At 34.7% G+C, this 13,608-nt stretch overlaps 1 protein-coding gene across 9 annotated transcripts in view; it reads left to right on the forward strand.

The window, feature by feature from the left end:
• The window catches only part of LOC110441891 (echinoderm microtubule-associated protein-like 2), a 44,956-nt gene that overhangs the window by 15,953 nt on the left and 15,395 nt on the right, over nucleotides 1–13,608 (forward strand). For 7 of the 9 annotated variants that reach the window (XM_021485187.1, XM_021485193.1, XM_021485192.1 and 4 more), the window contains 4 exons: nucleotides 2,191–2,340; nucleotides 2,723–2,972; nucleotides 10,740–10,787; nucleotides 13,492–13,517. In XM_021485187.1, coding sequence (XP_021340862.1) covers nucleotides 2,191–2,340; nucleotides 2,723–2,972; nucleotides 10,740–10,787; nucleotides 13,492–13,517 — 474 coding nt within the window. Of the gene's footprint in view, nucleotides 1–2,190; nucleotides 2,341–2,722; nucleotides 2,973–6,576; nucleotides 6,709–10,739; nucleotides 10,788–13,491; nucleotides 13,518–13,608 lie in introns of those variants that run through there. The other 2 variants (XM_021485190.1, XM_021485195.1) reach the window with 2 other exon arrangements.

Consider the following 13,608-nt stretch of genomic DNA (forward strand, 5'->3'; position numbering starts at 1 on the left):
TTGTTACACCATGTGATCGTTGCCAGGCAGAGGCACCGCATTTCATACTTTATGTCAGTTTTGAATTGTAAACAATTGTTCTGATGCGGCTTATCTAATAAGCTGAAACTAGTAAACTGCAATAAATTTGCCAAGTAACTTCAAGTGGATGTTGTCCAGTCATCTTTTTACTTAAATTCTATATTACTGTTATAATTACACAAGTGACAAAAAATGTGACTGTCATTCATTTTTCACTGCATTTTCTACTTCATACTATTTATATACTGCTGATGTTTCTGAATACTGGTAAGATACCAGCATATTAAGGGATATGTTTATACCTACTGTGAATTACTGTACTTGATAAGTTGCCTGCTTATCAGTAATGAGTAGATTCAGCCTGTAATCTGTATGATGCCATATATTGAGGGGTTAGATATATCTAGCACCTGTTCTAAATATGATGTGATGTATTTAAAGGTACACAAATTTAGATACAAACAGCTTTACTTGAAATGTATACAAAATATGTATATAAACAGTTGTACTGAGTACAATGTTAGCACATTGAGGAGTATTTAGAATGCAAACAGTTGTATCAGGTATGATGTCAGTGTAGTGGAGGTATGCATATAAGTATTATACTTAATATACTGTATATTGAATGTTATTAAGATAGAAGCAGAAGTATCATTTCATGATGAGACCAGTATGTGGCTGCTGTTTTATCAGATAAGGTCGTTTTATGTGGTACATATTTGATGGCATGCTGACATGGGCAGTCCTAGCCAGCATGGACACACCAAACATAGGGAGCACCTCCAACTCCCAAGTATCATATGGTGAATCAATACCCACATCTGCATGGGCAACTTGCATAATATACTGTTAATTGATGTATTCTGCATAACACCAGACTAAAACATCTCTTGGTATGTTAATAGTTCATTTATCAAGCTATTTTATCATTATTCCCTGCAAATTAGAATATGTAATAATTCATGGAACTGTAAATCAACATGATATAGGGGGTTAATTTAGCTACAATTGGTCTTTCCATCTTATTCATACTGTAATTTCTGTTTCATTAAATGCTTTTTTTGGAAATTTCAAAGGAATGTGTTTTGTGATTAAAATGATGTGTCCCGTAGCACAAACAAGTATGTTCTACCAAAGTCAAGGTCACAATAAGGGTTTAAAGGTCAAATTACTGTAATAATATCCCAGACTGCAACTTTTGTACTACATTTATGCTCAATGCTACATTATGCTCACAGTCAAAACCAAGCGAAGGGTCATTGTTCATATCATTGTCATTAGATGTTGTTTGATAAAACTTCATAAATGTGTGTATCATGACTAGAAAGAGTGCCATGAGGATTAAAGAGATCTCATCAACTGCTTGGTTCACTATTTCAGTCATCACATTTACACATGCATGCGGTGATTCCTTGTCTAAAAATAGTACAGACATGCAAATGCATTCAATATGGTATGTTTACCAATTTTGGTATGAGCACAATGACAAATACCATTGCATCAACTATTGACATGCCATGTAAGGTGCAGAACAGGTATATTACAATTCACTGAATAAGTCGGAAATTATTTCTGTGTGGTTTTCGGACAATATTTGTTGACTAGCCGAAGGTAAATCTGTTTTAGGATTTGAGGTTAGGTTTCTGTTGATAGAATTAACAACATTTTAGAATTAGTTCATGACGGAATGCAAAGTTTTCAGTTATAGCACATGTCAGCACCACTTTTGAGAATAGAATGTAATAAGTTTTATTTTCATGATGAATGAGTAAGAGAAAGCTTAAAAGTTTGTACCAGTAGGCGCTGTTATAACCCATCTAAAGTCAGGAAAACCCACATAGTTTATTGTATATATTTTAAAGTAGCAACTTTGACAACCAGTTTAAGTAAACATCATGCAAGATATCTTTCTGGTTGCAGACATTAGGTTATGCTTGTATCTTTTGCCAGAGAAAGAAAATATGATTTTTTGATTTTAAAGATGGTCATGTTCATGGCGAAACAGGCCAAAGTGGACCATACTTATAGAATAGTGATATATCTTTTAATTTTTTTTTGTTTCCCCGCCTTGACGCCTTCTGTCCATGTTCAGACCAATTACCTGAGGTAAGTAAAGTTCTTGAGGTACAGATATCTTGTGTGAGTTAATCAAACACTGGTGTGTTGTAGATGGTCTGCTGAGTCAGGACCATGAAGAGCTCTGTGAGCGTGTATCCTACCTGGAGAAGAAGGTACAGCAGCAGGAGGATGAGATTATCTGTCTGAAGAGTGCTCTCGCCGATGTCATTCGCCGTCTTGGCCAGGCAGAGGCAGGCAGAGGTATGTAGATAGTAGAAAGGATAGTCAGGTGGTACAGTGGATAGCGCAATTGCTCTTCACCACGGTAGCTGGGGTTTGATTCCATGATTGAATGTGAAAAGATATCGGGTTACCTACCCGACTATGTGGGTTTTTCTCCAGTCACTCCCGTTTCCTCCCATAGTGTTACGTAAGTTTATATTTTAGAAAGGAAAGTAACTGATGTGAATTTTAAAGAAAGCATAATTGGAATATGAAAGGTACTGAAGAAAAAGTAGATTTTATCCAAATTGTTTATGATGTGCGAAGAATTTCAGAATGCATATGTTTTGATCACCAATAACAGTATGTGTTAACAAAGATCATTGGTATGTTGTTATTATTTGGTTTTTATTTACCATAGCGCAAAACAGCATTTTGCCGTCCAAGCCAGCCTTCCGTGGCAGCCCAAGAACAAAGTCTTCCAGTTCACATTCAAGTCGAACTTCTCACCTCAACGCATTGGATAATGCTCATGTGACTCCAGCTCGAAGCAACACACCGCCCGCCACACGCAGCGCTGCTTCACCTCGACCTTCGTCCTCAACCAGCCTTAGCAAGAAATGGTCCTCCATGTCCAACCAGAACAGCATCAGCGGTCAGACCAGTGTGAGGTGGGTTTCTTCCACAGCATGTGTTGTAATGTTGGATATGTGGCAGTTGGTCTGATACTATTACATTTAGGTGTTTGAAATTAACTTTGTGTGACTATTTTTTGCAGACTTTGACTTGAAATATTTGTTTCCGATTGAATTTCTCCTGCAGTTTAGCTATATAGAACTGATCAGGCTGCTGCATCTACTAGCTGCTTTAGTTGGGAATCTTCATAGTTTTCCTCTTAGATAGCTTCTCCCCTAAAAATCAGCTGATCATTTATCAGTTTGGCCCAGATCTACCTTTTATTTTCACTTTAATAAGGGGCAGATTATAATTATATATAAGTTCAAATAAATATTATCAACTTGGCCCTGTTTGACTCTATAGTTAAATAAAATAGCCCCATTATAAGTTTCTATCAAGTCATATATATTATATCAATTTGGCTCAGTATGACCATAGTGCACTTTTAAAGGGGCCCAATTCGCCTATCAATCAATTCAAATACATTTTGGCTAAATGAAACTCTAAGTGAAAGTGATATTTTTCTCACATATCTAATTTATACTTTATTTGTGAGAGCTTTGACATCTCTTAGTTGCTGGCACACTGTATATCTGTTTTCATCCCAATGTACCGTAGTAATACATCACTTATACAGAACAGTAAGATTGATTCAGGATATGCAAGATTATAGCTCAGGAAGTTTACATGAATAGATTAATTAAATTTGATTGACTTTGTGAAACTTGTAACTTTTAAATTTTGACATGGTCCATTTTTTTCAGAGTGATTCTGTATAAACAGGTGGATGTATTGTATGTAAGAATTAATTAATTGTTATCTATGACCTTTGTGTGACCCAGATGCATGTTATAAACCCATCTTGTTTCACTTGTTTTTCCTCTCAGATGACCTTCCAATCTAAGACAGGTAGTAACCTGTTGTTTCTTTTCAGTTATCAGTTTGAAGGGACTTAAACCCGTTTTTTGACATGTTTATTTGCTTCTGTATGATATATGGAAGACGCCAGGGCCTAGATGTTAGTCCTGATATGCGTCAATAGTTGTAAACACAAATATTAAAAATGTGATTTTTGAGAAATATCAAAAATTAACAAACTTTTCTGTACTTTTTGTTTTCAGATAAAAGTTTTTAATTACTATACATTTTAATTTAGTTACCAATTTCAATATATCCGGACATAAATTAAACTAAGGTTTTGATTAATGTTTTGTGTTGTTGTTAAGGTAATCAGATTTTAAACAACCAGACAGTGTTTCCAAAGTCCATGATGGATCAACCCACACAATAAATATAGCATTATAAATATGATATAAATTCATGTCATATTGGACTTAGCAGTGACTTGTATTACAAATCTATAGGCTTGTGATCAGGTTAATCTGTAGTACATACTGAACTGTTATTAACCAGACCTCTTTCCGTTGAAAAAACCCATAATAAAATATGTGTGAATTTCAGCATTGCTGGAGTAAGTGTTGCTGTCATATATCCTTTGGGGGTTATTCCTATATTAATATGTAAATATAATTCACACTTGATACAGAATTCATTTATAGTAGGTGTATTTCACTGATCTTGTCTGAGAGGAAATCCAGACTTCTGATGGCTTTGTGGCCATGGTTGGTTGTACCTAGCTAATTAACAGGATGGAAATCAATATATCTGATAAATTTTGTCTGGCCTTGTTGAGACACTGACCAGTGTGTTCTGTTGCCTTGGTGACTGACCATTACAGATTGTAGGTCTCTCTCTGAGTGCCTGTGGCTATCCAATAATATATTCTTGGGCTCAGTTGTCATGGAAACGAATAACAAAAACATTGTAAATATTTTGGTTGCTGAGCTTCAGTTGCCATGCACATGCAGTTTGTTTGTCTATCAACAAGTGTTTGTTTATTGGATCGCAGCTTTAAAAATCATGGTCTTGTTTATCTATTGGTACAATTACTAAATGGTCCACTGGTAAATCTGTTCACCATCTTGTTATTTCTCTCAGTATAGTGTTCCTGGCAAGTTTTGTTAGATAACGTGACCTTCCCATCATGCATTTTTAATCAGACTCATTTCTGAGAATGAACCTACTATAGGGACTAGTATTGATTACAATAATGTATACATGTATTGCCATGGTGCATAGCCCTATCAGATCCCATTGGACTACTAGCTACAGTCTGCTGTACCTGTTAACTAGGACCACTTCCATTTCAAATGTCATCAGTGTTAATACTGGGAGTGTAGTTGACTTGTGTATGATGTAGACCCTAGTGATACCTGATATGATTAAATGGGAAATGAAACCATATCCAAGGAAACAGGTTCAGCTCAACATTTTAGAGACGATAGCACACTAATCGGATCAAGAATTTCTTAGGTTTTGAAGTCTACATTCAAATGGATATTACCAAGTCTTTCACAAATCAATGTTACTTCATGTCCATAGCAACAAGACAGGTTCCATATTAACCAGTCAATTTTCCATAGTAGCGAAGCTTGTTTTCAAACTGAATAAATCTCTACTTAGAAACCATTAAGGTTGAAGGCTAATTCACATTTGGTATGTGTGGTTAAGATTGATCAAAGTTCAGTAAAGAAAAACACTTGAGAATCATATAAGCTATTGCTACATGCTTTCATGTATCATCTGGCATCCGTGCAATTTAATCTTTTTACATCATTTTATACCAAACAAGTTTTGCCCAAACTTTTGTTAAAAGGATCAGTACATGGTTCTGACCAATTGTTGTATTTTGAAGCCTATTTGAAATCATATATGGCTACAGTGACAGCCATTTTGAAAATCTATTTGGAATTTAAACACAAATTATACTGAACTAATGTCACTGAAACTTAATGGAATTGATAAGGAAATGGTCCTGACCAGTCTTTGTTATTTTGGAATCTATTATAAATCCAATATGGCCATCATGGAAGTGATAGTGAAAGTCTGTTTTGAACTTTTTGGGAAGTGTCATATTATTATTGTCTCGTAGAGTATCTGTTTATTTCATTACGTCATAAATCTGATGGGGCATTAACATTCTTGTTGAAATTTCCATGGGGGAGATTACACTTGATCAGAATTGAATTCAAAAATATAATGTGTGTATGTACACCCTAGGGGAAAATGAACACTTTTAAATGAGCTGTTCTTTCAGGTGAAATCATCAGATGTTTGGAAATAGGAATAGTTCACTGGTTGAAAATGCCCAATTTTAGGGTCCAAAGTCAGCAGTCTTTCCCCTTAAATAGAAAGAGTTGGCAGGTATGCATTAAGCCCCCTTGGGCCTGTTGTTGATAATTCTGATGGGTTCGTGTCCTCATACAAGTATATCTACTGAATCTACAGATTAAATCTCTTCAAACAAAGGAGACAGATGCAGTATTAATGAGAATGTCATTAGGGATAAGTGCCCTGTGTAGTGTACATGGTTGATCAATCTACTGTTGCGATGGGTCAAGCTCCCATAGGTACGCTGTCTATTTACCTGTCCACCTGCGAAGCTAACCCACAGTGAAGCCTCTTCCTTACAGAGGGTTTAATTGTATGGCCAGATTGCTGCTGCATAACACGGGACTCATCATATGCTGTGTATAGTGTGTATTGTGACAGTGCTGTAACCAGTGTGGGTGTAGTCTGGACAGAGGATATTACCTCATAACTGAATTTAGGTTGACAAAAGTTATACAGGAAGATGGCTACTAGATTCAAGGGAAAGAAGAAACGCAGGTCAGTCATTCATATATTTTAAAGATAATCCTTGCCATAACTGTATCTAATGAAGTCTTCATTTCCTGTTGCTCATCAGCAGGTGTTGTTAACTGTTGGGTATTGGTTAGAGTAGTATATGTGATGAGGGACTAGGTGATAGAAGATAGTTGTTAGGGTGTCACTATATAAGATTATGGGTACTATACTTGGTGATGGACTCTATGTTACTATATAAGAATTAGGGAAATACAAAATGTACTTTCTGAGGTATGGGGCTCGTGCAAAGGCATAGATATTGAGAAAGTTCACCTGGAATTTTGCAAAAGGATATTATGTGTTAAGAAGTCAACATGTAATGTAATGATCTATTTTGAATTGGGTAGATTACCGATTGTACATACCAGACGCTATAATTTAATTAAGTACTGGTTCAAGCTTTTAAATACTAAGAACTGTGTTCTTAAAACTGCCTATGATGAAATCATGTATATGCCAAAGCGAAATACTGTTTTTAATTGGGTAACTTTTGTGAAAGACAAACTTTTTTCACTCGGTCTTGGCGAAGTGTGGCTGAATCAAAATAATGTGAACTCGTCTGAAGCCCTGCCAATTATTAAACAGAGAATCTTTGATAACGCACGGCAAGAATTGTTTGAATTATTAGAGAATTCCTCGAAATGTTTTTTGTATAGACATTTAGTTGATAATTTAACATTACAACAATATTTATGTAAATATATTCCAAAGCGAAATAGAATTGCTCTAACCAGGTTACGTTTATCAGCGCATACGCTGTATATTGAAACTGGGAGATATCGAAACATTGTAAGAAATGAACGTATATGCAGAATTTGTAACTCTGAAGATATTGAAGACGAATACCATTTTTTGTTCATTTGTCCATTTTATCAAGTTTTAAGAGAAAGACGTATAAAATTGTACTACTGGAAAAAACCATCTGTTTTCAAGCTGATTCAATTATTAAGCACAACGAACGTTAAAGAATTACCTATGTTAAGTAAATATATATATGATGCCACCCAGTTGAGGAATAGCATGATATAATGTTAAAATATATGTAACTACATGCATTTTTTGTCCATTCTCCACTGCGTTATTGCAGTGTCTGCCACTGTATTTATATGTATTGTGTACATACTGATGAGCTGTAACGCTCAAAGTCAATAAATGAATTTGAAATTTGAATTTGAATGTGCAATACACTGAATGAGTGATACATTGTATGAGTAATAAAATGTAATATGTGTAATACAATGTATGTGTAATACAATGTATGTACAATACGATGTATGTGTAATACAATGTATGTGACCGTGTTGGGATGTTACTCTGTTAGGGACTTATTGTTGTACATTGTAGATAGGATGGTATACTCAGTGACGCACAACTCCATAGTTCTTCATAGGGGTTAAATAGATTCTCAGTTAAGGTGTTTGGATGGTAATCTGTGATGATACTTTTTGTACTTTGAAATAGGTAATGTTTAGGATGTGAAAAAATGTGCTTTAATGCACTTCAGCATTGACAAAATTAAAGTAAATTTGGATAATATAAATTCATAACCAAGGCATTTACAACTCTGAGCAAATATTCTGAAAATAAATGAAACACTTTTATGAACTGATCAAATTAAGTTATTTTGAAACAATATCACTGGGATATTTAATTGACCTAATGGTGCAAAGTGATCATTGCGAACACATTGCAACCCTATTAGTCGCTAGACCTTACTGTGGACTGAGTTGATTTGGTACATGTATCTTGCTATACCATTGGTATATATCATTATATATGTAGGAGTATGTTGGAGCATTGGAAATGTATCAATTTATCATCAGTTAAAATGAAAAGGAAAAAAATAATATTGGATGCATGTAAACACTTTCAGGTGGCCTGCGAGATTAATAAATATTGACGTTATCTAGCAAGCAACATTGCAAATAATTTTTATTTATCTTTTATCGTTAATTTAGAAATGAATAATTTTTGCAAAAGGCAACTTTATGATGCCTTTCATGTACTATGATGTGCTTGGTAACGTGACATGCTGGGGGTGATATTACTCTATTGCATGTCCAGGCATACAACAGGAGCAGTTACATAGAGTGAGGCCCTTAATTATTGATGGTGTTTCCTCATGCCAACTGTTGCCCATAGTAGCCACCTCTTTCATCAGAGCAGTTTTAAGTAACACTTCCTTTTCCCACAGCAGTTACATATCTCCCATCTATATCAGTAATGTATAACAGTAATGTTCCATCATTCACAGTCTGCCATTTTCCCCTTTCCAACCCCCCCAAACACCTATTCTAAAAAATAGCAGCTACACATATATCATCCTCAACCCTTAGCCCCTGTGACATTGATAATTATCTGATATTTCTCCATGCCTCTCACCTTGGCCGTCCTTCTTTATAGTTGTGTTTAACAATTCCAGGTAAAAATAGAAATCAGCAATTATTTAAACATTAAACTACTATCATTTGACATTCATAGTTAAAATTCCACAAAGGGTACCAGCACTTCATGTTGAATTTGTCACGATTGTCAATGAATACCAACTGAGAGCTGTTCAATCCTCATACATTGAATTTACTGTTTATAAAAATATTTTCATCATTTAAATTTTTTTACTTATTTCATTAGATTCAATATTTAGCACAAACTAGTGTATGTATCGTGTATGCTTGTTTAGTGAATTGAACAATCGTCTTTAAGAGGCATACAATGTTACTTTTCTAGGTGATGAAAAGATTAACCTACCCTATACCCTAGTTTTTCCCAGACAAAGTATTAAAGTTTTGCTGTAATATGTAACATTCCCACCTTTCCTTTCTCAGGTAAAGTATGGCAATTACAATTCAGCACCGATGCACAAACCTTCTTTCCTAGGTAAAATACTGCTCTAATATGTAACACACTATCCCAACCTCACCTCTGAAAAAAGAAACATGGCATTTAAGTTTAAGAACCTGCATACCGCTTGTTTCCCAGGTAAAACTGTTACATTTAACAACATTCTCTTCAAGCTTTCCAAGGTGATATAGTAATCAGCATAACACAGATAATATACATACCAGCATCGGTAAGGTTAACTTTATGACAGGCCATTAATTATACAATGTTGCACACCTGTACCTACCTGCAATGTGTGCTGAGCTCACACAGAGGAAAGAGTCCATATTTTATGGATTGGGACTTGGATTATGTGTTTTTATATTGTTTTGAGCTATATGGTATCAATTCAGCTGGCCTGCAAGAAACATTTCTACTACAGATTTTGTGGTTATTGACAGACCAAAAATCTAATTACATACATATATACGCCAATTTAAAGATATGGGGAAATGTTTCAATCCTTATGATTTCCTTTGATCTTTGTTTTCTTTGGTAACAATATTCACCCATAGGGACTTAAACAGAATGTCTTTCCTATTGCCTTTAATTAACATGGAAATAATAGTGCAGCAAATCTGACAAGTAAAGTGGTGTTGTTTTAATTTTTTTGGACTGACATATTAATACTGTTCAATTTCAGAAGATAATATTCCTGTAAGCAGTCTGCTGAAATGAAAGTGAAACAAGTCACTTGATGGTTTTTTTTTTCCCCTTTAAGGATCCCTGTCTAACTGCAGAAAAAATACAAAAAGGAATTCCAATGTAGCTTTTAGTACATGCTTAAATTTGTTTCAGATGTACTACTGTTGACCAAGTAGCTCACTTGGTTGGATCAATAGTATAATGATCGGAGGCCCAGTGTTTGAATCCTGTTCTGGCTCCATGGCATTTTTGCACTAAAAACACTGTTGGTTTTTGTTTGTTTATTTCGTTTTTTGTTTGTTCGTTATTATCATTTTTTTTAGAAATGATTTATCAAAACTATAGTGTTGTCGCAAAAATAAAAGTTTCCAATACAGATATATTTTTTTGCAGTGGTATGGGATCCTTAAACTCTTGCCAATTTTTTACATGATTATCTGCCCTTGGAGTGCAGTGTTAGATGAACATGACTTATTTTGCTGTTTTAGACGTAGCGTTTCCCAGAGCAGCTTGCTGTTGCGGTCAAACCATCGAGGGTAAAACATGTGACCTTGTCTCTCTCTGGAGTACAGTTGATACTGCTAATCTTTCGGCTTTACTGCTAACATGACCATTGCCTTCTTGCTGTTTGTGTGCTGTGGGAGTCTAGCTCCTAATCTGGTAGCATGCCACCCTTGTTAGGCGGTGGCAGACCTTCAATGGCTGGCTAGCGCGGATATTAAATCCATTTATGCATTTGAATATTTTTCCCTGTGCAGATATCCTTGTTTGAATTTGAATATTTTATCAATATCATTAAAACATGGTATTGTTTTCCTTTGATTAGACCCTTTTGCTTTTACTTTTGAAATTGAACTTGCTATTTTGAGTTTTCAAAATGTCTCTTGACCACTTTATTCCTGTCTATCCAGCCATTTAAGTTCTAAACCTTGATTAGATTGATACATTTGTAATTTTCAATACATTGCATTAGTGCACTATAGACAGAATCTGCAGCTGCCCCACTCAACAGGAGACAAATGCTGACCTTGTCCTATATAAACCTGACTTTGACCTATATACCCATGCCAAAAATAGACATTTATATACATAGTTAGCATATATAGTTTTTGCTTGAAATATTATATTTTCCCCCAATTATATATTCTTCTTTTAGCAGATTGTCATATATTCAAGATTATACCTACTTTCTACATTTAGAAAACAAACCAGGAAGTTTGTTATTTTCTTCTTATTACTGTAGTACAATTTACAATTACTTTTCATTTTTACTAAATATACATATCATGTTGTCTGCTCATTCTGACTAGATGCTAGGAAATTGGTCAGATGCATGAATGCTTAAGAACATATTTATTCAGTGTTTGACAATGGTAGTGTGCATTCAAATTCTTATCACATAAACACATTGTTAATATATTTCACTACGTAAATAGAAAAAAATGAGAAAACAGGTTATATATTATTCAAATGACTACAGATATTATATAAAGCCACCTCTGACACTCGTGAATCCCATGTTTTAATAGACAGAATAAACATAAAGAAACTTCAGTTTCTGGGAAACTTACTAAAAGGAGGTAAATAGTTGAGTGAGACTAGGCTGTCCACAGGTACTAGCCTTGTCTGTCAATATATTACAGGTGTATTGACAGACGAGGCTAGTACCTGTGGGCTGTCAACATCCCATATACATTATAGAAATGTTCCTGACTGGTGTCATACCTATCAGTAATCTTATATGCCCATTTTAGCAGGACATTATATAGTCATGATCATCAATTAATATTTTGCCTGGAATACTTCTACAGTTTCCATCTGATTCTGTTAAAAATAGGTTTAAGTCTTTGGGTAAAACATATTGAGCCCATAACTGTTTAACTCATTCACCCTTGAAGACACATTTGAACTCCTCCAGTTCAAGGTTTGGAATAGTTTGTTATGAAATTTCAGGGGTGAATGAATTAATGAGTTATTGCCCTTTATAAACTTATATAAAAGCATATCTGGACAACTTGTCTCTCCGTTTCCATCAGATAGCCGTAGAACTTGCGAGGTTTTTATAGTTATGTTAGTATGTACCAGGATTATTGATCTCCCGATCAGTTACTGAGTAATTACAGCAGTACACTTTGTAGGCTAGCTTGCATTGTTACAAACTAGGTATGTTAGTTACAGTCAATCTGATAGGGTTTGCTATCATTATAAAAAGTTGTTTCAAACATATTGATCAATTACAGAGTAATCACTGTTTGTGTACTTGAATCCTTACGATCTTATCTGAACAACCAGTCTCAAAATTTCCATCAGATTTCCTTTAAACGTGCACTTGTAGGTTTTACTCCCTTCAGTTGTGTCACTTTGTTGAGTAAAGACATTGTGTAGCAATGCTAAATTCTGTTTCTAATGTTTTTATTTTCTTTTTAGTAGTTTGGAAAATGGTATCTCTTAAATATTTCCTAGGTTTGGTTAGTTTGGAAAACGGTGTTTTGTACAAACTTTAGTTTTTGATTTCTATTGAGTTAGGTTTCTTTAATCCTGTTTTCCATTTTCTCTTTTCTTCAAGTAATATTTTTGGGAATTTCTCTTTCATTGTCAGTTTTTGGAGGTTATCTTCTTTTCAAACACGGTAAGACTTTCACTGAATCCCAGTTTGACAGATTTGGAGTATCCTAATCCAGGTTTTGTGGACATTCTTTTAATAAGTTTCATTTTTAACTTCAGACTTGCTGTGATTTAATAGTTTTTGTGCACAATGAATAAATGTCAAAATTCCTCTTTTTGTGTCAAAATAGATTCTTTTGAATAAAGATATGAATGTAATGAGGAATATGGATTTAATAAGGAACATATTAGTCTCCTGCTACGCATACAAAGCCAGTCAAGTTTACTAGTACAAAGTATATCATGTGGCTTGCCTTCACATTTTGATGATATTGAACGGGAGCCTGAACAATCGTGAGGATCACTCGTATGCAAATAAATGATACTGACAAATTGGCAACACAGTACTATATATCATGTTCACTGAAGGTATCTGATATGGCAGCATGCCATCACTATCTCATCTGTATGTGTTTGAAATGTAATGCATGTGTATCATACATATTAGTTTGTAAAGTGACACAGTTCCTGTGATGGCAGAGAATGCATCTGCTTATATGTAATCCTATTAAACTATTACTGAGTTTGAGGTAAACCGTTCAGAATTAATTATCTTGTTTGCATTTTGTGTTTCAGTGCAAAAGATCCACTATGGAACTCTGGTAAGTCACTCTATCGCAAATTGAAAATTTTGACTCGATACTTTCAGTTTACTACAGACCCTGATTTTACAAAGACCACAGACCAAACCTT

The sequence above is a fragment of the Mizuhopecten yessoensis genome, unplaced genomic scaffold, assembly GCF_002113885.1.
Source record: "Mizuhopecten yessoensis strain PY_sf001 unplaced genomic scaffold, ASM211388v2 scaffold716161, whole genome shotgun sequence".
NCBI classification, from domain to species: domain Eukaryota; kingdom Metazoa; phylum Mollusca; class Bivalvia; order Pectinida; family Pectinidae; genus Mizuhopecten; species Mizuhopecten yessoensis.